This window comes from Hemiscyllium ocellatum, chromosome 23 (assembly GCF_020745735.1).
Source record: "Hemiscyllium ocellatum isolate sHemOce1 chromosome 23, sHemOce1.pat.X.cur, whole genome shotgun sequence".
Classification (NCBI taxonomy): Eukaryota; Metazoa; Chordata; class Chondrichthyes; order Orectolobiformes; family Hemiscylliidae; genus Hemiscyllium; species Hemiscyllium ocellatum.
In genome coordinates, this window is record NC_083423.1 from 47,074,566 (window position 1) to 47,100,954 (window position 26,389).

At 42.8% G+C, this 26,389-nt stretch overlaps 1 protein-coding gene across 1 annotated transcript; it reads left to right on the forward strand.

Moving 5' to 3' along the window:
* Positions 1–292: 292 nt before the first annotated feature.
* strap (serine/threonine kinase receptor associated protein) lies at positions 293–26,389 on the forward strand. Its single transcript, XM_060843216.1, has 10 exons — positions 293–465; positions 5,242–5,407; positions 7,448–7,583; positions 8,145–8,226; positions 8,308–8,380; positions 9,613–9,712; positions 16,940–17,077; positions 23,531–23,667; positions 25,539–25,688; positions 25,909–26,389. The coding sequence occupies exons 2-10, from the start codon at positions 5,296–5,298 to the stop codon at positions 25,968–25,970; spliced, it is 990 nt and encodes a 329-aa protein (XP_060699199.1). The 5' UTR covers positions 293–465; positions 5,242–5,295; the 3' UTR covers positions 25,971–26,389.

Here is a 26,389-nt window from a genome sequence, read left to right on the forward strand (position 1 = left end):
AACAGGTTTAATTGGAAGCACTAGCTTTCGGAGCGACACTCCTTCATCAGGTGATTGTGGAGGGCTCGGTCATAACACAGAATTTATAGCAAAACTTTGCAGTGTGATGTAACTGAAATTATAACTGTGCTTCCATTTAAACCTATTGGACGACAACCTGTTGTTGTGTGATTTTCACTTTGCTCTATGATAGTTTGCAGATTGGGGGAATCACACACACACTCTACCACTCCATCACAGTCAGTGAAACTACGCATGTGCGGCCGCTACTACTCCCCGGAACCGCCACGCGCGGCCTCTGGCGTCACTTCCGCTGCAGCTCGCGGGGAGTCTCGAGGTTCGGGAGAGGGAAGCGGCCTGGACCGGGCCGGGAGCACGTGACACCGGGAGTAACACCGGGCCGGGACCCCAACACCGGGAATAACACCGGGCCGGGACCCCAACACCGGGAGTAACACCGGGCCGGTAAGGGACACCCCACACCGGGAATAACACCGGGCCGGTAAGGGGCACCACTCCGGGCTGGTAAGGGACTCCAGACAGGGAACAACAGCAGGCCAGTAAGGGACCCCACACCGAGAACAGCGCCAGGCTGGTAAGGGACACAACACCAGGAAGAGCATCAGGCCGGTGAGGGACATCACACTGGGCACAACACCCTGGGAAAACGCTATCCAGACACATGGGACTGGGAACCCACACCAGGAAACACAGGCCTATCACACAGCAGCAGTGGGATGTGGAAGAATACTAGTAAGACACACTGTTTACCTGGGAGGGAGGAGGCTGGGAAAACCATCAGGAAGAGACAAAAGTGGGAGGCTTGGAAAATCAGAAACACCACTTGGAATAACACACTGGGAAGACATACCGTTCTGAATTAGACACACCAGGAGAACCAGGGAAACACACCATAGGAAAATAATGATAATACATGCCACCAGGAAAACATACGCCAGTACAAAACACTGAGAAAACACCAGGAAGGCACACTAGAGAAAACACCACAGACTGGGAGGGAGATTGGACACATCCCAGGCACAAGCACTGGGAAACACTTGGGGGGTCCAACTCGTTCATGCCAACCAGATATCCTAAATTAACCTCGTCCTATTTGCCAGCACTTGGCCCATATCCCTCTGAACCCTTCCTGTTCATTTACCCATCTAGAAGACTTTATCTATTTCCCCTCTCCATGTCAGGTCACCCCTCCTCTTCAAACATCAGACTGGATAAGGAACACTTGGTTTTTATAACTTTTCATGAATGGGTTAAAACTACAGGCTGGAATGGTAAAAACAACGGAGCCAAGTGATTGGGTAATAAACACCAGGTAAAAACCACTGGGTAAAAGGGTAAAAATCACAAGGGAATCGTGACAATCACCAGGTAAAAGTACCTGTACTTGTTTTCTTCTCTCACATTTTAGCCCTCAGAATTATCTAACTCCTTAAGGTATTGAATGTTTTAGCCTTAACCTTTTTCTGTGGCAAACAATAGTCCAGACTCTACTAGTCGGAGAGAAATTGGGAAACAAACTTGTAAGGAGATCTCAGCTTTCTGTAAGAATAATAGGGTAGTTATGGTAGGGGATTTTAACTTTCCAAACGTCGACTGGGACTGCCATAGTGTTAAAGGTTTAGATGGAGAGGAATTTAAGTGCGTACAAGACAATTTTCTGATTCAGTATCTGGATGTACCTACTAGAGAAGGTACAAAACTTGACCTACTCTTGGGAAATAAGGCAGGGCAAGTGACTGAGGTGTCAGTGGGGGAGCACTTTGGGGCCAGCGACCATAATTCTATTTGTTTTAAAATGGTGATGGAAAAGGATAGACCAGATCTAAAAGTTCTAAATTGGAGAAAGGCCAATTTTGACGGTATTAGGCAAGAACTTTCAAAAGCTGATTGGGGGCAGATGTTCACAGGTGAAGGGATGACTGGAAAATGGGAAGCCTTCAGAAATGAGATAACAAGAATCCAGAGAAAATATATTCCTGTCAGGGTGAAAGGGAAGGCTGGTAGATATAGGTAATGCTGGATGACTCAAGAAATGGAGGGTTTGGTTATGAAAAAGAAGGAAGCATGTGTCAGGTACAGACAGGATAGATCGAGTGAATCCTTAGAAGAGTATAAAGAAAGTATGAGTATACTTAAGAGGGAAATCAGGAGGGCAAAACGGGGACATGACTTAGATTTGGCAAATAGAATTAAGGAGAATCCAAAGGGGTTTCACAAATATATTAAGGACAAAAGGGTAACTAGGGAGTGAACAGGGCCCCTCAAAGATCAGCAAGACAACCTTTGTGTGGAGCCACAGAAAATGGGGGAGATACTCGATACTCAATGAATATTTTGCATCAGTATTTACTGTGAAAAAGGATATGGAAGATATAGATTGTTTAGATGGTGACATCTTGCAAAATGTCCAGATTACAGAGAAGGAAGTGCTGGATGTCTTGAAATGGTTAAAGGTGGATAAGTCCCCAGGACCTGATCAGGTGTACCCAAGAACTCTGGGAAGCTAGAGAGGTGATTGCTGGGCCTCTTGTTGAGATAATTGTATCATCGACAGTCACAGGTGAGCTGCTGGAAGGCTAGAGGTTGGCAAACGTGGTGCCACTGTTTAAGAAGGGCGGTGAAGACAAGCCAGGGAACTATAGACCAGTGAGCCTCACCTCGGTGGTGGGCAAGGTATTGGAGGGAATCATGAGGGACAGGATGTACATGTATTTGGAAAGGCAATGACTGATTTGGGATAGTCAACATGTCTCACAAACTTGATTGAGTTTTTTGAAGCAATAACAAAGAAGATTGATGAGGGCAGAGCAGTAGATGTGATCTATATGGACTTCAGTAAGGCGTTCGACAAGGTTCCCAATGGGAGACTGATTAACAAGGTTAGATCTCATGGAATACAGGGAGAACTAGCCATTTGGATACAGAACTGGCTCAAAGGTAGAAGACAGAGGGTGGTGGTGGAGGGTTGTTTTTCAGACTGGAGGCCTGTGACCAGTGGAGTGCCACAAGGATCGGTGCTGGGCCCTCTACTTTTTGTCATTTACATAAATGATTTGGATGCGAGCATAAGAGGTAGTTAGTAAGTTTGCAGATGACACCAAAATTGGAGGTGTAGTGGACAGCGAAGAGGGTTACCTCAGATTACAACAGGATCTGGACCAGATGGCCAATGGGCTGAGAAGTGGCAAATGGAATTTAATTCAGATAAATGCGAGGTGCTGCATTTTGGGAAAGCAAATCTTAGCAGGACTTATACACTTAATGATAAGGTCCAAGGGAGTGTTGCTGAACAAAGAGACCTAGGAGTGCAGGTTCATAGCTCCTTGAAAGTGAAGTCGCAGGTAGATAGGATAGTGAAGGAGGCCTTTGGTATGCTTTCCTTTATTGGTCAGAGTATTGAGCACAGGAGTTGGGAGATCATGTTGCAGCTGTACAGACATTAGTTAAGCCACTGTTGGAATATTGCGTGCAATTCTGGTCTACTTCCTATCGGAAAGATGTTGTGAAACTTGAAAGGGTTCAGAAAAGATTTACAAGGATGTTACCAGGGTTGGAGGATCGGAGCTACAGGGAGAGGCTGAACAGGCTGGGGCTGTATTCCCTGGAGCATTTACAAAATTATGAGGGGCATGGATAGGGTAAATAGGCACAGTCTTTTCCCTGGGGTCGGGGAGTCCAGAACTAGAGGGCATAGGTTTAGGGTGAGAAGGGAAAAATAAAGAAGTGACCAAAGGGGCAACTTTTTCACGCAGAGGGTGGTACATGTATGGAATGAGCTGCCAGAGGATGTGGTGGAGGCTGGTACAATTGCAACGTTTAAGAGGCATTTGGTGGGTATATGAATAGGAAGGGATTGGTGGGATATGGGCCGGGTGCTGGCAGGTGGGACTAGATTGGGTTGGGATATCTAGTCAGCATGGACAGGTTGGACAGAAGGGTCTGTTTCCATGCTGTACACATCTATGACTCTATATGGAGCATAAACATTGGGAAGTATTGCTACAATTGCATTGTGCTTATTGAGCCTGCACCTAGAGTAGATTAGATTACTTACAGTGTGGAAACAGGCCCTTCAGCCCAACAAGTCCACACCGACCCGCCGAAGCGCAACCCACCCAAACCCCTAACATAACACTACGAGCAATTTAGCATGGCCAATTCACCTGTCCTGCACATCTTTGGACTGTGGGAGGAAACCGGAGGACCCAGAGGAAACCCACGCAGATATGGGGAGAACGTGCAAAATCCACACAGTCTGTCGCCTGAGGCGGGAATTGAACCCAGGTCTCTGGCGCTGTGAGGCAGCAGTGCTCACCACTGTGCCACTGTGCTGCCCACAAATGACTGCACACAATTTTGGTCCCCTTACTTGGGGTGGGGGAGTTGTTGGGGATGTAGTTGTTAGTTCACGTTAGTTTGAAGCAAGTTCACTACATTGATTCCAGACATGAGGGGTTTGGCTTATAAAGGGTGTTTAAGCATCTTAGGCCTACATTCTCTGCAGTTCAGAAGAATGAGAGGAGATCGAATTGAGGTATAAGGTGCTGAAGGAGATTGACTAAGTTAACATAGCAAGGAGTTTTCCTCATGGGGGCAACCTAGAACAAGAGAAGACATTTTTAGGATAAGGGGTAGGAGGAAGAGTGCGATACTGGAGGAGTGTGGTTCTGAGAAAGAGAGCAAGTCACCGGGGTGAAGGGGAGGATGAACGTGAGACCCCAAGGGGTGTAAGAGGGGAGATGGTGAAGAAGAGTGCGGGATCCTGGGGGTAAAAGAGGGGATGGTAAGAAGATGGCGGGACATTGGAATGAGGGTTGTGAGGAAGAGATGGACCCTGGGGTGAGAGTGGGGTGAGGAAGAACGGGACCTCAGGGTGGACGGGGCTGAGGAGAGGAAGAGAGCGGGTCCTTGGGGTGTGGGAGGGAGTCCCTGGGGTGTGTGGGATGGGGGATTGCTGAAGAAGGGTGGGACTCTGGGGTGAGTGGGTGTGTGTGGAGTGGTGGGGGTATTCTGAAGACCCTGGGGCGTGGGCGGCGAAATTGGTGATGAGGAGTAGGGCCGTGGAGAAACGTCAAACGCGGCGGGGGTGGGGGAAAGAGCTCCCGGTCAGTTCAGAGAGCCGGGTTGGGGTTGTTGGTTTGGGTGAGGGGGCGAGTGTTGCGGCCTCTAACCCCATCTTTCTCCCTCCCTGTGTGTGTGTGTGTGTGTGTGTGTGTGTAGGTTGCCGAGGAGCCCTGAGCCGCTCTTCCTGGTCCCTGCTCCCCCAGGCTGGTGATGGCGATGAGGCAAACTCCACTGACCTGCAGCGGCCACACCAGGCCCGTGGTCGACTTGGCTTTCAGCGGGATCACACCTTACGGTTACTTCCTAATCAGCGCCTGTAAAGGTAAGCCTGGAAATCGGCTAGCGGCTGACGGGAGGATCGCGACTTTAAGTCTCTGCTCTCGGCCGGGGGCTCGGACAAACTCGCGGCGCCAACTTCCATGTGTTGACTTGTTCTGACATTAAAATTACATTCGTGTCGAGTTAAGCTTTGTTAGTGACACAAGGGCATTCCGACTTGTTTGTCCGCAGTCGCATTAAATAATTCTGTTTTGTGGCTGTGACCTTTGTAAAAATTAGCATTTTTTTTAAAGCTGTGAATTGGGTGGAATTATTGCAGGTATTTGTACCTGTGTAACCTGTTGCCAGATTTTGAAAGGTGGTGTTTTGAGGAAGAGGTGTCACAAACTCTGGTGTCCCTCTAGGTGGGATTTAAACATCTGTCATCAAGAGTGACTTACAGTATCTCCACTGGCCGGAAAAGTGTATGACAACACTCAACCTGTGGCAGGTGACGGGAACTGCTGAGAGAAAGGCCTCACTCTCAGCATCTGGACAATTCACTCTTTTGAATTGTTGACTCTTCTATGTTTCTGTTGGTAGATTTACTTGTCTGTAATATCCTGTTTTCTGTCTCACATTTACTTACAAACTTTGAACCCCAATGCGCAGTTTGAAGTTCAGTTTCAAATGACCTAATTGTCATCCAGGCTTCAAAGGGACAACAAAGTCACATTATTTCCCCCTTGATTTTTGTAAAATCAATATAAATAACAATGATTATCCATGGTGGGGCAATCTTTGTTAAATCGTCCCTGATCATAACAATATACTGTACTCTTGCTGTTGCTTAATTCAAATTATTTGGTGAATTTTAATTTCTGCTGTTAATAATGACTGAATTATCAGAAATAGACTTAGGATTAAATAAAACACTAACTTTTGCAGATGTTATTTTAAACAAACACTGCAGTTCAATATTACAGGAATGTTAAAGTCCTATCTGTGGATTGAGGTGCAAGTAAAATGCATGTAATTCGGTACTCTTGTAGTAATTGCCATGATTCAATACTGCTTAAGTATTGAGATTTCAGAGTGATTGCCATTTTATTTGTAGAATTGATCATTTTCATTTTTGTTACTTTCCCCTCTCAATCTCTTTGTGATTTTTCTCCTTGAATTTCAACCTTCGTCTCGCTCTTAAAATTCTCCTAGGTTTTCTTTAGTATCCACATGAAATTCCCAATACAGTACATATTCACTGTCATTCCTTTACCTTGACCTCTTTCCCCTGTGTCAGTCATGGATTCTCTGCACCCTCCCCCAATCCCAGTTCCTTCTGTGTCTCACCCTTGGAAAAGCACTCTGCCAAATTACTTAGTTTTGTATTTAGGAGTTTAATATTTTCTTTGGCCCTCCATTCATCAAAATATTCTCCAACTACTGACCTTTTGAACCTTACTCTTGCCTTCCTTTTGTTATCAGTCTGGATTAAAATCATTATATTCCTACCCGAACTTTAATCCACAGCAATTCCGCAGTATGGCTCTTAGCTCTGCTCCTTCAAATTTAGGGTATGTAGATTTTAGTGAGATTGCTGGTTTAGTCATTCGCTGTCAGACCGTACAAAGTTCTATAGAGAGTTTGTGCCTTGATTTAATCAAAATTCTCACTACAGGATCATCCTGAAGTGCAGAAATATCCCCCTCACATCATCATCTGTTTTGGAAGCATTCATATTTTAACCTCTTTCCCCTATCTGCCAACACCATCACTAACCAGAATGAGAAGCTTATAGCCCTGGACACAAGGACTGAGACTGTCTGATCAGTTGTCATTGCCAGTTCACCTGCCTGGATGTTAGATTAAGGAATTCCCTATTCAAAAATTTCTGCCCCTCAAATTCTCACTCCGTCTTTACAGAGCTCCTTAAAATGTCTCTTTCACCAAGCTTTAGGTCAACTGCCCCATATTTCCTCACGTGACTCAGTGCCAACTTTTGATGATTGCCTCTTCTATATGCTTTGTTATGCTTTGCTATGGTAAAAGCATGATGTAAGTTTTATATCTCTAATTAGAATTATAATATTTGATATCCATTCAGATGGCAAGCCCATGATGCGCCAAGGTGACACAGGGGACTGGATTGGGACGTTTCTGGGTCACAAAGGTGCTGTCTGGGGAGCCACATTAAATAAAGAGGCCAATAGGGCAGCAACTGCAGCAGCAGATTTTTCAGCGTGAGTACCTCTTGTAACATAAAATCATTTGTTGCCTTTGTGATTTATTATTCGTACAATATACTACAGTTAACTCAAGAAGGTTCTGAATGTGGCTTATTTAAGAAAAAAACTGCAGTGAAAGAAGATAATAAAACCAAATGAAAAAAATTGTAAAACGCTGTTTGCAAAAAAGTGACATTGTGTGAGCTGTCTGGCTACTCACTGCTGGCTATTTGTCCAGTTTATCCATGGCAGCTACAGATTAATTGCATCTTGAGTCTTTGGAAGGGCTTTTTTTAAGCTGCCTCTTTAATGGACAATCCAAATGAAAACACCAAAAATCATTTAGTATTGTTGAGGTCCACAAATTAATGTAGTCACACAGTCACTGAAGGTTGCTGATAACTTGATCAGTTTCAGTAGCTTTGTAGATTAGATAAAGTATATGCAAATGTGAGCCAAGATTGAGATTAAAGTTGGTTGGTAGTTTATGTTTGGGGAAACTGTTTCAGCATTCTTGGATATTTATTTTCACATGCAGTTATTTCACCTGAATTTATCCATATTGTTAATCCTCAGCAAGGTGTGGGATGCTGTGACAGGTGATGAAATGATCACCTTAGCCCACAAGCACATTGTCAAAACTGTGGACTTCACACAGGTAAAGTCCATTTCTATTTCAATTCTTATTTGTATCCAAAAATATTAAAACCTTTTTTAAGCTTGTTTTGTTTTCTTTCAGGATAGCAACAACTTGTTGACTGGTGGGCAAGACAAAGTTTTGCGTATTTATGATTTGAACAAACCTGAATCAGGTGAGGCATAATTATTATCAAAAAGGTTTACTAACCTTTGCACTTATTATTCATAACAAATTTCATATGAAACTGTGGCTTTGATTTCAGCAACCATACTACAATGTTGCAAAGAGAGATTGTCTAACTGTTTAAGTGCGTGGTACTGAAGACTCTTTTGTCTCACACTTCTTCATGCTCAATTTGTTTTAGGTCCCCAGTTTAGAAACGGAAAGAATAAGAGCATGAGTAGTCCAGTCAGCCACTGAGCCTGCTCTGCCATTCAATGTGGGCAAGGCTGATCCTTTATCTTACCTTTGCTTTTTCCCATACTCCTTTATATCTGTAACCTCTAGAAATCAATGTTTGTTTCTAAAATATGTTTAGTGGCTTAGTCTCGACAGCTTTCTTTGGAAGAAAATTCCACTGAGTGAAGGAATTTCTCCTTATCCCAGTCCAGATGGATTATCACTTAGCTTAAGACTGTGACCTCTTGTTCCAGATTCTCTGTGCAACAAGGGAACAGCATCCCTGCTTCCAGCCTGTCCATCATTGTCAGAATTTTGTTTCAATGAAATCCTGTTTCATTCTTCTAAACTCCAGTGAATATAAGCCCAGTTGACCCAATCTCTTTACATGATCAGGCTGCCGTCCCATGCATCAGCCTGGTAAACATTGGCTGCCCTCCTGTATAACAAGTAGATACTTTTAATTTGCTCCAGATGTGGTCTCTCAAAAGCCCTGTTGCTTTTTCAAAAGGTGGCAGTGGCATATTTTGTACCCACATGGGAGGGTCAGTTGAGCCATGGTTTAATGTCTTAATTCAAAGAGGGCACTGACATTTAGCCTTGCCACTTTTCCAGTAGGTGAATTATTGAAACAGGCAATTTTTTTGCCCAAATCGATACTTTAAGATCTCTGAGAAGAGATTGGACGTAAACTGCAGGAATCCGTTGTACTTGACGAAGCATTAAAAATCTGTCTGAATGTGCATTTACTTTCAAACGCTATTGAAGTATTAAGGCCACTGATGGAAAATAAATGTCAAAAATAAATCCAGAAAATCTGAAGTCTATTTAAAGGTGAACCTCAGAGAGAGTGAATGGAAAAACCTAAATATTTTTATAGGTTGTAAATTAAGTCTCCAGCTGTCGAACCATTCACAGGTCATTGTTCGATGAAAAAAAAATGTTCACTCATCTTTTGTTAAATATGGTGGTCACATGCAAGTCCTGATGTTCTTTCTCTGTCAGAGCCTCTCGAGATCAGTGGTCATAGTTCTGGTATTAAGAAAGCGCTGTGGTGTAATGGAGACAGGCAGATAATTTCAGCAGCTGATGACAAGACTGTAAGGTATGGGATTTTGCTGAAGAATTCAAGTTTGAGATGAACAATATTTATGTGGATTGCACCTTTTGTAAAATATTTCTGACCTTTTTTAAGGATAATAGTTATGTTATCAAACTTGATTTTTTTTTTGTCTGGGGTAGGGACAGACCTAAATTTGTATAACACACAAGTTGACTGCTAGATCTAAGTACTAAGAAAATTTTCTGTTTGTTTTAGATTTCTATCATCCATACTATCATACTACTTTATTTTTGTAAGCACCAATATATTGGTGTAAGTTCTACTCTGCACCAATCATCTTCCCAACGTAATTCTCTCTGAAGTTTTGATTTTCTCAGACTGTTCTTTAAGGTTCTGTCTGGTGACCTGATTAAAGTCCTAGAATGTATATATGTGAGTATCAGTTGATCTTGAACAAAAGTCAACCCCAATACTTTGTGCTCATCATACTGGATGTCAAGACTGGGCATCCATGAGGCACTATAGGCCTTCAACAACAACAGAATTGCATGGTCTGGTATATTCCCCCCCACTCAACCGTTGGTGTCAAGCTAGGGTTCAATGAAAAATGCAGGAGGGCATGCCAGGAGCAGCACTAGGCAAACCTAAAAATGAGGTGTCAATCTGGTGAAACTATCCGATTGACTATGTGTATGGCAAATGGCATAAGCAGCAAGTGATAGAGCTAAGCAACCAAAGGGTCACATCTAAGCTCTGCAGTCCAGCCACTTCCAGTCGTGAATGGTAATGAACAATTATGGGATATTTGCCTTTATTTGTCAAGGCAAGGTGGTTACGCTGGAACTGTTTAAAATGTTGGCTAGTTCACAGCTAGATATCTGTACAGTTCTAGAATCCACTTTGTTGGAGGGATGTGTTCGAACTGGGGAGGGTACAGAGGTGGCGATTCATCAGGATTTTGCCTGGGGAGTTTCAGTTAAAAAGAGAGACTGAACAGCTTGGAACTTTCCTAGGAGCAGGAATTGAGGGAGGACATAATTTGAGGAGTTGAGGCGAACATGAGATCAGCCATGATCATATTAATGGGCAGAATAATCTCGATGTCCTTCATGGACTATTCCTGCTTAGTTCTTATGCTCTAATGATTGAGATGAATAAAATTATGAGGGGCATAGATAGGGTAGGCAAAAAGGAACACTTTCCTTTGGTGGAGGCATCAATGACCAGGGGCATAGATTTAAGGTAAGGGGCATGAGGTTTAGATGAGATGCAAGGAAAAACTATCACCCATGAGGTGGTGGGAATCTGGAACTCACAGCCTTAAAGGTTGTAGAGGCAGGAACCCTAATCATATTTAAGAAATATTTAGATGTCCAATTGTGACATCAAAGCATGCGAGACTGAGTGAAATGTTGGAGTTTGAGATCAGAATATTTTGATGGTTGTTTTTGACCGGCACAGACATAATGGGACTGAAGGGCCTTTTCCTGAGCTGCAGAATTCTGTGCTCGATTGGCAGATGGAATTTAATTTGGACAAATGTGAGCTATTGCATTTTGGTAAAACAATCAAAGGCAGAATTCATACAGTTAACAGCAAAGTCCTGTGTAGTGTTGTCAAAACAAAGACCGTGGGGTTCAGACATATAATTGAAAATTGCAGGTAGACAGGATGATCAAGGAGTTTAACATGCTTGCCTTCATTGCTCAGACCATTGAGTACAGGAGTTGGACGTCATGTTTAGGTTGTATAGGATGTTGGTGAGGCCACTTGTGGAGTACTGTGTACAATTCTGATTGCCTTGCTATCAGAAGAATACTATTAAATTGGAGAGAGTTCAGAAAAATTTAGAATGTTACCAGGACTGGAGGGTTTGTGTTACAAGGATCGGCTGGATGGAGTGAGACTTTTTTCCACTGGAGTGTTTCAGTTTGAGGGGTGACCTTACAAAAGTGTATAAAATCATGAGGGGTATAGATAAGGTGAACAGCAAAGGTCTTTTTCCTAAGGTGGCTGAGTTCAAAGGCACAAGTCAGTATGTGATGGCTGGTGTTCCAACATCACTTGAAGCTTGACACCATTTAGGACAAAGCAGCCCACTAACGCCACATCCACAAGCATCCACTCACTCTAGCACTGGTGCTACTATCCAAGATGTACTGCATAAATTCACCAGAATCCTTAGACAGCACCTTCCAAACCCATGACCAGTTCCATCCAGAAGGACAACGACAACAAATACAATGGGAACATCAGCGCCTGCAAGTTCCCTTCCAAGCTACTAACCATCCTGACTTGGAAATCTATCATTGTTCCTTCACTGTCACTGGGTCAAAATCCTGGAATTTTCTCCCTAATGGCATTGTGGGTAAACCTATAGCATATGGACTGCAGCATTTCAAGAAGGCAGCTCACTGCCTTCACCTCTAGGGCAGTTTGGGATGTACAGTAAATGCTGGCCACCGAGCAACGCCCATGTCCCATGATTGAATAAACTTACTAAAATGTTATGTACAGACCACCCCGAACTTAAAAACCCAACCTTTTATGACTACTTCAGTGTGAATGGGTAATACATAATGGGTCATATGATTCTGCTGCCCATTTGCTGATGAAATCATATTTGCCCTGATAAAAACTTACTTGACGGAATCATTGAATACAGCTATTAGAATCCTAGAGATGTCCATCACGGAAACACACCCTTTGGTCCAACTCGTCCATGCCAACCAGGTATCCCAACCCAATCTAGTCCCACCTGCCAGCACCTGTCCCATATCCCTCCAAATCCTTCCTGTTTGTGTACCCATTCAGATGCCTTTTAAATGTTGCAATTGTACCAGCCTCCACCACTTCCTCTGGCAGCTCATTCCATACTTGCACCACCCTCTGTGTGGAAAAAGTTGCCCCTAAGGTCCTTTTATACCTTTGACCTCTCACCCTAAACCTAAGCCCTCTAGTTCTGGACTCCCCCACTCCAGGGAAAAGACTTTGTCTGTTTATTCTATCCATGCTTGTCATGATTTTATAAACCTCTATAAGGTCACCCCCTCAGTCTCTGACACTCCAGGGAAAACAGCCCCAACTGATTCAACCTCTCCATATAGCTCAAATCCTCCAACCCTGGCAACATTCTCATAAAAATCTTTACTGAGCCCTTTCAAGTTTCACAACATCCTTCCAATAGGAAGGCGACCAGAATTGCATGCAATATTCCAAAAGTGGCCGACCAATATCCTGTACATCCGCAACATGACATCCCAACTCCTGTCAGCGTACCAAACACCGCCTTCACTATCCTATCTATCTGTGACTCCACTTTCAAGGAGCTATGAACCTGCACTCCAAGGTCTTTTTATTCAGCAACACTCCCGAGGACCTTACCATTAACTGTGTAAGTCCTGCTTAGATTAACTTTCCCAAAGTGCAGCACCTCGCATTTATCTAAACTCCATCTGCCACTCCTCAGCACAGTGGCCCATCTGATCAAGATCCTGTTGTAATCTGAGGTAACCTTCTTCACTGTCCACTTCGCCTCCAATTTTGGTGTCATTAGCAAAGTTATTAACTATACCTCTTATGCTTGCGTACAAATCATTTATATAAATGACAAAAAGTAGTGGACCCAGTACCGATCCTTGTAGCACTCCACTTATCACAGGCCTCCAGTCTGAAAAACAACCCTCCACCACCACCATCTGTCTTCTACCTTTTAACCAGTCTCCAATGGGGAACCTTGTTGAAAGGCTTACTGAACTGAAAATGTGTTGCTGGAAAAACGCGGCAGGTCAGGCAGCATCCAAGGAGCAGGAGAATCGACATTTCGGGCATGAGCCCTTCTTCAGGAAGGAGGAAAGTGTGCCAAGCAGGCTAAGATAAAAGGTAGGGAGAAGGGACTTGGGGGAGGGGCGTTGGAAATGCGATAGGTGGAAGGAGGTTAAGGTGAGGGTGATAGGCCGGGGTGAGGGCGGAGACGTCAGGAAGAACATTGCAGGTTAGGAAGATGGTGCTGAGTTTGAGGGTTGGGACTGAGACGAGGGGAAATGAGCAAACTAGAAAAGTCGTGAGTTCATCCTTTGTGGTTGGAGGGTTCCTAGGCGGAAGATGAGTAGCTCTTCCTCCAGCCGTCGTGTTGTTATGGTCTGGCAATGGAGGAGTCCTTGGTGGAGTGGGAGGGGGAGTTCAAATATTGAGCCATGGGGTGGTTGGGTTGGTTGGTCCGGGTGTCCCAGAGGTGTGCTCTGAAACGTTCCGCAAGTAGGCGGCCTGTCTCCCCAATATAGAGGAGGCCATATCGGGTGCAGCAGATACAGTAAATGATGTGTGTGGCGGTGCAGGTGAATTTGTGGCAGATATTGAAGGATCCATTGGGGCCTTGGAGGGAAGTAAAGGGGGAGGTGTGGGCGCAAGTTTTGCATTTCTTACGGTTGCAGGGGAAGATGCTGGGAGGGGAGGTTGAATTGGTGGGGAGGTGTGGACCTGCCAAGGGAGTCATGGAGGGATTGGCCTTTTCGGAATGCTGATAGGGGAGGGGAGGGAAATATATCCCTGATGGTGGGGTCCGTTTGGAGGTAGCCGAAATGACGACCAAGGATACGATGTATGGAGGCTGGTGGGGTGGTAGATGAGGACCAGTGGGTTTCTGTCCTGGTGGTAATTGGGGGGCAGGGCTCAAGAGCAGAGGAGCGGGAAGTGGATGAGATGCGGTGGAGAACATCGTCAATCACGTCTGGGGGGAATTTGCAGTCTTTGAAGGAGGAGGCCATCTGGGTTGTAAGGTATCGGAACTGGTCCTCCTCGAAGCAGATGCGGCGGAGATGAAGGAATTGGGAAAATGGGATGGCGTTTTTACAGGGGGCAGGGTGGGAGGAGGTGTCGTCTATGTAGCTGTGGGAGTCGGTCGGTCGGTCGGTTTATAGTAAATGTCCGTGTTGATTTGGTCGCCCAAGATAGAAATAGAGGGGTCTAGGAAGGGGAGGGAGGAGTCTGAGACGGTCCAGGTAAATTTGAGGCCAGGGTGGAAGGTGTAGGTAAAGTGGATGAACTGTTCAACCTCCTCATGGGAGCACGAGGCAGCGCCGATACAGTCATCGATGTAGGGGAGGAAAAGGTGGGGGGTGGTGCCAGTGTAGCTGCGGAAGATGGACTGTTCCACATATCCTACGAAGAGGCAGGCATACCTGGGGCCCATACGGGTACCCATGGCTACTCCTTTGGTTTGGAGGAAGTGGGAGGATTGGAAAGAGAAGTTGTTCAGGGTGAGGATCAGTTCAGTCAGTCGAAGGAGGGTGTCAGTGGAAGGGTACTGGTTGGTACGGCGGAAAAGGAAGACGCGGAGGGCTTTGAGGCTTTCGTGATGGGGGATGGAGGTGTACAGGGACTGAATGTCCATGGTGAAGATAAGGCGTTGAGGACCGGGGAAGCGAAAATCATGAAGGAGGTGGAGGGCATGGGTGGTGTCCTGAATGTAGGTGGGGAGTTCTTGGACTAAGGGGGACAGGTGTGTCGAGGTACGCGGAGTTGAGTTCGGTGGGGCAGGAGCGGGCTGAGACAATGGGTCAGCCAGAGCAGTCAGGTTTGTGGATTTTGGGCAGGAGGTAGAAACGGGCGGTGTCGGGTTAAGGAGCAATGAGGTTGGAGGCGGTGGACGGGAGATCCTCTGAAGTGATGAGTTTATGGATGGTCTGGGAGATGATGGTTTGGTGGTGGGAAGTGGGGTCATGGTCAAGGGGACAGTAGGAGGAGGTGTCTGCGAGCTGGCGTTTAGCCTCAGCGGTGTAAAGGTTGGTGTGCCAAACTACGACCGCGCCTCCCTTGTCTGCCGGTTTGATAGTGAAATTGGGGTTGGAACGGAGGGAGTGGAGGGCTGCACATTCCGAGGGTGAGGTTGGAGTGGGTGAGCGGGGTGGAGAGGTTGAGGCGGTTAATGTCGCGGCAGCATTACTGAAGTCTGTCGATCACGTCTACTGCTCTGCCCTCATCAATCCTCTTTGTTACTTCTTCAAAAAACTCAATCAAGTTTGTGAGACATGATTTCCCACGCACAAAGCCATGTTGACTATCCCTCATCAGCCCTTGCCTTTCCAAATACATGTACATCCTGTCCCTCAGGATTCCCTCCAACAACTTGCCAACCACCAATGTAAAGTTCACTGGTCAAAAGTTCCCTGACTTGTCCTTACCACTTTTCGTAAACAGCGGCACCACATTAGCTAACCTCCTGTCTTCCAGCACCTCACCTGTGACTATCAATGATATAAATATCTCAGCAAGGGGCCCACCAATCACTTCTCAAGCTTCCCACAGAGTTCTCAGGTACACCTGATCAGGCCCTGGGGATTTATCCACCTTTATATGTTTCAAGACATCCAACACTTCCTCCTCTGTAATATGGGCAATTTTCAAGATGTCACCATCTATTTCCCTACATTCTATATCTTCCATGTCCTTCTCCACAGTAAATACTCATTTAGTCTCTTCCCCCATCTCCTGCAGCTCCACGCAAAGGCCGCCTTGCTGATCTTCGAAGGGCCCTATTCTCTCCTTAGTTACCCTTTTGTCCTTTGTAAAAACCCTTTGGATTCTCCTTAATTCTATTTGCCAAAGCTATCTCATGTCCCCATTTTGTCCTCCTGATTTCCCTCTTATACTCCTACTGCCTTTATATTCTTCTAAGGACTCACTTCATCGATCCTGTCTATACCTGACATATGCTTCCTTCTTTTTCCTAATAAAGCCCTCAACTTCTTTAGTCATCCAGCATTCCCTACATCTACCAGACTTTCCTTTCACCCTGACAGGAATATACTGTTCCTGGACACTCGTCATCTCATTTCTGAAGGCTTTCCATTTTCCACTTAAGTCATCCCCTTAGCTGTGAACATCTCCCCCATCTGCAGTGAATCAGTTCCTTTTGTAGATGCCCATAATTTTGACTTAATTTGTACTGGTTTTGGTAGCAAGGAAGACAGTCTGTGACCTGGCAGCTGTGATTGCAAGGCGACGGATGAGAATGCGTTTCAACCTCAAGTTTTATTCATATAAAGTCAAGACGTAAGAATCAGTCTTAGAATCAGTACTGTTACCCAAGTACATGCTGTAATTAAAATAAGACTGCACATCTGACTTTAGGCTACACTTGAAAGGCAGATCTGGTAGATATCAGCAGTTTGTTTAACATGAATAAATGACGGGAAGATATTCCTCAAGCTTGTTTAAACTATGGGTGAAGCTTTATTTGAAGTATTCTAATACTTGATATTTTTACAGGCTCTGGGACAGGTCCAGTATGATTGAAGTGCAAACTATTCATGTTGGGTCATCTGTAAGCAGTGTTGAATATATACCTGATGGAGAGATTCTGGTTTTAACTTATGGAAAAACTATTGCTTTTTACAATGCACTAAGGTAAGTTAAATCATTTCAGTTTTTTTTAAGTTAGTGTGATAAATGTTGTCGGTCTTAGAACTTAAATAATCGTCATTCGGGCACTTTGCAGTTGTTATGTAGTTGAAGATGTGTACTGTACCTTTGAGAGAGTGAATGCTGTTGGAAAGTCAGAGCTGACAAGCCCCTGTGATATAACTAGATACTAGAAGGCAATCTCGGTGTACTGGATAATTGAAAGTATATAACATTTGGCCTTGATATGGATACTGAGTTGGTTGCTATTTTAATGACAATTTGAATTTAACCAATCAGTTTAAATTATGTCTCAGGATACTAAAATCCAATCAAGTTTGAATTTATTGTAATGCCAACATCGAACCAATAAGACAGTCTGATGTTGGGGATATAAAATACAGGCATTTGAAAATTGAACACCGAGCAACTGCCATCAACAAGATCCAAAAAATTCGGAAACACTCTCTACTTAAAGGTATCTTCTTTATATGAAATATATTCGCAGTAAAAAGAAAGATGTCAACCCAGGGAGATCTTCAGCTAGATGAAGAAAGACACAAAAGAGGACAGCTGTTGTGTGGCTTTGAAACTAAAGTCGAGTTTGTGGTGCTGAAAAGCACAGCAGGTCAGGCAGCATCCGAGGAGTGGGAAAATCGAAGTTTCGGGCAAAAGCCATTCATCAGGAATTAGGCTGGGAGCCTCCGGTGGAGTGAGAAATGGGAGGGGGGTGTGGGGCTGGGAGTAAGGTAGCTGAGAGTTCAATAGGTGGATGGAGGTGGGGGTAGAGGTGATAGGTCAGAGGAGAGTGTGGAGTGAATAGGTGGGAAGGAAGATGAACAGATAGGACAGGTCATGAGGGTGGTGGGGAGTTGGAAGGTTGGAACACTGGTAAGGTGGGGGGAGGGCAAATGAGGAAACTGATACCCTGGGGTTGGAAGGTCCCGAGGCAGAAGATGAGACATTCTTCCTCTAGGCGTCAGATAATAAGAGAGTGGCAACGGAGGCGGCCCAGGACCTGCCTGTCCATAGTGGGAGGGGGAGTTGAAGTGTTTGGCCAAGGGGCAGTGGGGTTGATTGATGCAGGTATCCCGGAGACGTTCGCTGAAGTGCTCAGCCTTCCTGTCTCCCCGCTGTAGAGGAGACTGCATCGGGAGCAACAGATACAGTAAATGACCAGTAGAAGTGCAGGTGAAACTTTGATGGATGTGGAAGGCTCCTTTGGGGCCTTGAACAGAGGTGAAGGGGGAGGTGTGGGAGCAGGCAGCGCAATTCCTGCGCTGGCAGTGGCCGAGAGAGGAGGGCGTGTTGGGGGGAATGGACCTGACAAAGTAGTCTTGGAGATAGCAGTCTTTACGGAAAGCTGATGGAGTGGTGCAGAAAATCTATCTCTGGTGGTGGGGTCCGTTTGTAGGTGGCGGAAATGGTGACGAATAGTGTGATGTATACGGAGATTGGTGGGGTGGGATGGGGAGTCTGTCCTTGTTGCAGTTGGAGTGGTGGGGTTTGACGGTGGAGGTGCAGGAAGTGGATGAGATGCATTGGAGGGCATCATCAACCATGCGGATGTGGAAACTATGGTCTTTAAAGGAGGTGGTCGTCTGATATGTTCTGTGGTGGAACTGGTCCTCCTGGGGGCGGATACGGAGGAATTGGAAATAAATGATAGCACTTTTGCAGGAGGCGGGAGGGAGGAGGTGTAGTTCAGGTAGCTGACATTTTCTACAAACCCAACTTCCACAGATGCCTTCATGGCCAAACACTTTAATTCCTCCTCCCACTCTGCCAAGGGCATGCAGGTCCTACGCCGCCTCAGTTGCCACTCCCTTACCACCTGACGCCTGCAGGAAGAACGCCTCATTTTCCACCTCGGGACCCTCCAACCCCACGGCATCAATGTCAATTCATGACCCGAGGTTGAAATCCATTCTAGTCTTCGGTACATGCTAATTTGCAGTACTGACAATTTATTCAGTATTACTGGTTTGTGAATTTGAGCTCTTCCCTCTCTTTTAATTCCCAGTTTACAGCTATATCCACGATGTTTTTGAATCCTCCAGGAAATACTGACGCAAAATATCAGTATTCAACATCAACATCTTTGTTGAGTACTTTCCCTTTAATAGATTTCCTCATTTCTCTTCCCCCCCCCCCCCCCCCCCACCTTATCCCAGTTCCAACCTTCCAGCTCAGCACTGTCCTCATGACCTGCCTATCTTCCTTCCCACCTATCCACTCCACCCTTCCCTCCAACCTATCACCTTTACCCCCACTTCCATCCACCTGTTGCATTCTCAGCTACCTTTCCCAGCCCCACCCCCTTCCATTTATCCCTCCACCCCTGAGGCATTTACCCGAAATGTCGATTTTCCTGCTCTTTGGATGCTGCCTGACCTGCTGTGCTTTTCCAGCACCACACACTCTAATCTCCAGCATCTGCAGTCCTCACTTTCGCCTGGTTTTTAAACTAAGTTGATGTAATTTTAATAAGCATATTGTTTTAGAGTTGGAGGTAGATAATAAGCAATTAAGAGAAAGGGGAACCTGGAGTTGTGAAGCATTGTTTAATGTTCACTTTTGGAGTTAAAGAATAATTGATATTATTTTCTATAAATAGTGGAATTTGGGTGTTCTGTCACTCCTATTATAACTGATTGCGAGGTGAGGTGAGCTTTTCTGGGCCAATGGTTTAATTAACAGAAGGGTTTGCTGCAATGTCATAACATAATGAATCCTCTGAGCTAAAGTCAGTTTAATCTTTTAGAAGTGTAAATTTACCTGTAAAAAGGACTTTTATGAAATGTTTAATACCCACAAATTGTTAGGGAGAATGTTTCATTTTGGATTTTTATAGTGCCTATTAAAGGGAAAGTACTCCACAAAAATGTTGATGTTGAATACTGATGTTTTGCATCAGTATTCCCTGGAGGATTCAAAAACATCGTGGATATAGCTGTAAACTGGGAATTAAAAGAGAGGGAAGAGCTCAAATTCACAAACTAGTAATACTGAATAAATTGTCAGTACTGCAAATTAGCACGTACCGAAGACTAGAATGGATTTCAACCTCGCGTCATGAAAGAAATAGTTCGTGAGATCGTTGATGCACTGGTTTTAATTTGCCAGAACTCATTAGATTCAGGTAAGGATCCTTTAGGTTGGAAAATACTTCATGTAACTTTTCTGTTCAAAAAGCAATGGAGGCAGAAAGCCGGAAACTACAGGCCAGTTAGTTTCCTATCTGTCATGGCGAAAATATTAGCTGTTACTAAAAATCTTATGACATGTTATGAAAATGTTATTACAGTTGAGTTGCATTTTTTGAACTTCCCGTCATCAAAAAGCAGTGGATGCAGAATCTTCAAATATTTTAAAGGCAGGGCTACATAGATTCTTGATAACCCACAGGATTTATGCAGGAATGTGATATCAAGGTAAAATCGGATCAACCATGCTCTCAATGATTGGTTTAAAACTTGAAGGGCCGCATAACATACTGTTGTTCCTTGTTCATGAGTTGGGCACAGTACCAAATGAGATCTGTAGTACAGTATCAATTGAAGACTGAATGAAGTTTGGTCACAGGAGGCCTTCAAATGAGAAGGAATGTTGGAGTATTTTAGGAAGGGATATCTTTTGTTTATAGCTGGATGTAGTGTACGTAACGATGAAAAATGGATGGTTCGGGAAGAAGTGGAAGCATTGGACTGGAGGGGATTAGGTGTTGGGTGAAGAAGATTTTGAGATATAAATTTTAAATGCTTGGTTGAGTTGACTTTTACAAAGGAAGAGAGTTCTTCGAGGAAGATTGGAGGTGACAAAACCAGGGATGTAAGATTCAGTGGCAAAGGGGGTTGGCTGGAAGTTTGGTGTTGTATTAGCTGTTTATGAAGGATGGATTGATTTGAGGAGTTCAGTTTGGAGTTGGAACAAAAGGCTCAAGTTGCAACAGACCTCAGCTGATGTTGTGACTGGGCAAGTCTGATTCCAGATTGAAATCTGGCTTGGTAGATCATGTTCTGTAATTCAGTTTCGTAGTCTTTCACTGAAACATAACACAATGCAGGTTTGATTTTAACAATTAAAAAGAGAACTAATTGTGCAATAGAAATGAAGGTAATGTAGACCGTACCAAGCTATTTACGCATAACACAAATTTGTTTTCTACCAACTGCCCCAATAGCACTCCAATCTATGGCTTTATCCTCAGCAAAATTCGGTTCTTCATTCTTCTAAACACACAAGCAAGCTGATGCATTTTATTGTTTGCACTTTCTGATTATGAAACACTTGCAATAAAACAAAATCAAATGATTCCCTTTGAGGGTCCCAGTCAAGTGTGGTTTGACTCATTCCAGCATTTAGTCTACCTACAACAAATTGACTGCAGTGTTTCAAGGAGACTGCTTCCCATCACTTTCTCAAGTGTAATTAAGAATGAGGCAATAAATGTTGGCCCAGCCAGTGATGCCCACATTCCTTGAACTAATAATTTAACAAGTCATGGATCCAGAAATACTGAAATTAATTATTATCCCTTCATACAAACAGACCAAAACTCATGCACATTGAGTATAAAATCCAAACGCTAAACTTAATGATATATATAAATCTCTCCGCTTGCAACACAGCTTTAAATTGGAGACAAAGAGTGGCGGATAAAGAGTTGATAGGTTTGTCAAATTAGTTGTGTTCAGGGTAGCATGATCATTTCAGTTTTGCAATACCTTTAAGAAACTGATGCATTTAAGCTAGATGTCAAATACGTAATCTAATGGCAGAGAAAGTAGAGAGGTAGAGCAACGGTGTCAGTGTGTAGTGTGAGCTGAACCGACATCTGGAATTGTCATTAGGAACAGCATATAATAGGAGAGACCAATGATGGATCCTTGAGAATTCCTGGAGATTACTGTAAACAGTGTGAAGTAAGACTTGTGACCAGTGCCAATGCAGCTAATGAATTTGATGTGATTGTATAATACCGCAATTGGAAAGTCTCTGGTGCTCATCCGAGTTTTAGAAAAAGGCAAGAAGGCAGGTACGTTAGAAGCCAATGATGATATGGTGTTAAACTTCATTTTAAAACCAGAGGCTTGGTGCAAAGACTTACCGTAGTGAAATGCAGGTCATTCTGCTATAACCCGTGTTTCATTAATGCTAATTTGCTGCAATGTGATTGGTGAATTGGAGGCACTATTTCTAAAGAACTTTTAAATAGTGTTGGCTGTAATGCGATTACATTGCCAACACTTTAGGCATTGTTTCTAAAGTGCAATTTTTCTATAATGCTGGGTTGCACAAGAATCAGCAATCGTGTTAGAAAATAGCAACCTGTATTCTGAAATATTAAGGAATATTGGTCAGCATATTCTCATTTATTCCATAGTCTGTTGAGTGACTTGTTCTGTCATATTGACACTCCAGTTTAAAATGGGTTGAAGTATTCTTGACTTGAGGAAAATAATTTAATTTGTTCTGAACCTGATTACTCTGCAGTGAACTGTGCTGAGAAGTGTAGCTACTGTTGTTGATTGAGAATGAGATTATGTTCCATTGTTGAGTGGTCAAAATGTATAGTTTCTTACATTAAAAGTTGCTGCCGAAATGAAGCACATGGTTTTGTCCAGTCAGTGCCCAGTAGTGGCATTTTGATTCAAACTGAAGTTTAAATTATCTTATTGACTGTTATTTGAAATTTCCCAGACCATAAGGGATGTTGGGAAGAAATTTACAATCAGTACTACTCCTTATAATTAGCTCACTGAAAATCAGAATTGATCTTTGTGGTTCTCATCATCCTCTTAAATAGGACCTAGCAATGGGTGGATAGCACTGAACACAAGCAAAAAGCATTGAAGATCATATATAATGCAGATAGCATATGCCTAGTAGTTTTGTTTCTCGTTAGTTTCTTACATTGTATTACCACTGAGGCGTAGCAGAAAAATGGCAAGACTGGGAACTCCATATCCAAGGTTATATTATCTGAAGCAGTTGTTCACAAACACAGAAATCTCATTTAAATTTACCAATTGTTTGTGGACTCTTCTGTCTGATGCCATTTCATATGAGCATGAGAGGTACCAGTGCATATATTTTTTCCAGTATTTGCTGTATTCTCATTAGAATGTTTGAAAGAATTGAGATACTCATTTAACTTGGCCTCCCTCCCTTCTCCTCCACTCCTAGTCTCTCTCCTCTCCCCCACCACCCCTTCCCAGTGTTTTCTACTCTCTTTTTAAAAAATGCATTTCTTTGCCTCTGTCCCACTTTGTTTGTGGATTCTTGGGTAGAGTGCATCATTATACCTTATTCCAGTCATGTTTAGGAATTTCTTTTGTACCACAGTATCAGTATATTTGTTGTGCATGTAGAGTACATATTTTATACATTCCTGCAAATGGAAATATTTTAAAGATTTGGGTACATTCTGACAAGTTTTGTACTAATGTTTTACAGTCTTGAGTTGATCAAATCTTTTGACGCACCAGCATCAATCAACTCTGCTTCTCTTCACCCTGAGAAAGATGTTTTTGTTGCAGGAGGTGATGATTTCAAACTATACAAATTTGATTACAATACAGGCGAGGATTTAGGTAAGTAGTTTAATTTTTTTTCATGTAGATTAGTTGTTTTGTGAAAATTATATTTCAAGTCACAGTTCTTTGCTGCTGCACATAGGATTACTATTGTTTGTATAATTCCGGTATATAGAATGATCTTATGATTTTTCTGTACCATTTTGGATTACTATACATCTGTAGAAATCGACAATCATCATGTTAATTTTTGTTCTTAAATGTTGAATTAGTCCAATATTCAGTTGTGCATTTGCTTTCTATTTTTGATTTAAATTGATCCAAGACATGTTCTGTCGTCAACTGGTGTGTATTTGGATACTTTATGGATCATTATGAAGTTTTGAGATCAGTGAAAAGTTTCTTGGCATTTTGCAGTTTTGTGAATGCAGTTGCCCCACATTTGATTTGTCATTCCGTTTAAGAGGTTGCACCACTGTTTTCAAATGAAGCTGTTGACTGCTGTGGAAAGAGCAACAGTAGGAGTTCAATGTGAACAAGCCCAGTGGAACTCATAAAAAGCCAACAAATATCTTATGGTCTTTCATGACTAATCTTGCTTTTTTTTCTCCTTGGAGTTTGGGTACATCAAGACCATTACATGTTTTAATGAATTATTTATAGTTGCTATTCAGTCAGTGCAGTATGACCTTTGGAATTAGGAGAGGTGAACCCATACTACTCTTAAATATTGGTAGGTGAGGTTGAATTTCCCTTCTAGATGAACATTGCCTTTTCTATTAAGATTAACATTAAAACTGTAGGAAAATTATTAGTTTTCAATTGGATTTGTAGCTACAGTAATTTAAGAAATCATTGTAGTTTCACAGATTAAATCTTAAAAGTCTTGTCAGTAATGAGATTTCATTTAATTTGATTACACAACCAAGAATAAAACATAGTAGAATTGTAACTTTCACTGAAAATAACTTAAGTGTGTGTGTGTGTCTGGTATGCAAAGTTTTTCTGAGCTTCTGCTTTGTAATTCTTCTGAATTAATTTTCCTGGATTAAGCAACTAGACTACGTGCAGTTATTTCAAGCATTGTAGCCTTGAATATTTTTGTCTCCAACTTGATTCAGTTAAAATTAAGGCTGTTGGTAAAACGCAGGTCAGTCAACATCAGTGATAAAAACCTTGTGCTTCCTATCTGTTCACATGTAAAAATGGAATCTACTGTTGTTGCTTGCAGTAAGTTGCAAAAAATGGAAATGTTAGTTTGCTGAGATCTTAAGCAAATGAAAGTAAGATGTTCTAGTAATACTGTTTATAAACTTTGCAGTGCCATGTCTGGAAAAAGCAAGAACAGGTGTTAGGCTTGTTCATGACGGAGTCATCAACTCAGAGTTTAAAAGTTACAGATGTACATTTAATCTGCTTGCCAAATTAATTTTTATCAAAACCATTAGGTTTAAATAACTTTCATGACCACAGGCTGTCCTGAAGTGTTCTACAGCCAAAAAGTAATTTGTGTACTGTTCCTGTTGGAATTTTTGAAAATACAGCAGTCAGTTTGTACACTTCAAGATCCTGCAATAACAATGTGTTAATGACCAGAAAATGTTATTCTGATGATGAGAGCTTGGTTTAATATCTGATTTGAATGAAACACAACATTTCTGAAATTATAGCACACCGTGACAATAGCATTGGAGTATCAACATTGGTTTTCATGTTTTGCATCTTTTGAATGAGACTTGGACACGCGATCTTTTATCTTTCGTGAAAGTGGCTCAAGGCTGTACTTGGCTGTATGCGTCTGTAATTTTGAATTGCCCAACAGCAAGAATTTTAATGTTTTAAAAATTTAAATATTGCACTAAGAAAAAAAATATACTTTTTATTTTTAATATCTGTTGCTTTCTAAGCGAAATTAAATCTTTTTGTAGAGTCATACAAAGGTCACTTTGGTCCAGTCCACTGTGTGAGATTTAGTCCTGATGGAGAATTATATGCAAGTGGTTCTGAAGATGGAACTCTTCGTCTTTGGCAGACAACTGTTGGCAAAACATATGGGCTATGGAAATGTGTGCTCCCTGGTAAGTGCATTTTCATTCACCATCCCTGTTAACTGATGTCAATCTTACTTCATACTTTAAATGTGTAGCAGCGTGTTCGATAGAAATCTCTTGATTTTCTGAAGGAATGGTTTAACTCGTGCCGAATGTACAGGTCAATCGTCCTTGGGTGAAATACTTGTAATTTAAACTGTCAATGTGGGGAACTGTCTGTATTTATACTTCTGTATTTGAATTACAGAGGAGCTTGGATCTGAAAATTCTGATTCAATCTATGGCACTCCTCCAGAGGTAAAAGCTTGAGATGCCAACTTGAGAAAAACAAACAAGCAACAATATGTGATGAACTGAACAAAAAGGGAAGCCTTCAGTTTTGTATGGTTATGGAAAATGCAGACCTGATAAATGGAACCATATCATTCATTCAAACACTTTGTAACTGTCTAGAAGACAACCACCTGGTGTCTGCAAGGAAGGAAAGTTGTAGACCTATTCATTGCAGCTGCCTCCCATCATGTAGTGGTTTAATTGGGCCTGACTAGTCACATCTGTATATATTGTATCTTGACAGAAGTTTCTCATTGAGGAAGTGTGGTCAAGTTACAGCTATAACATAATGGATTCAAGTCTGTTTCTGTTAGAAAATAAATCCATTTTTTTCTTTTCCACCCATTAGTTCAATGCCATGTTTACGGTTTAACAATAAAACCTTATTCAATATT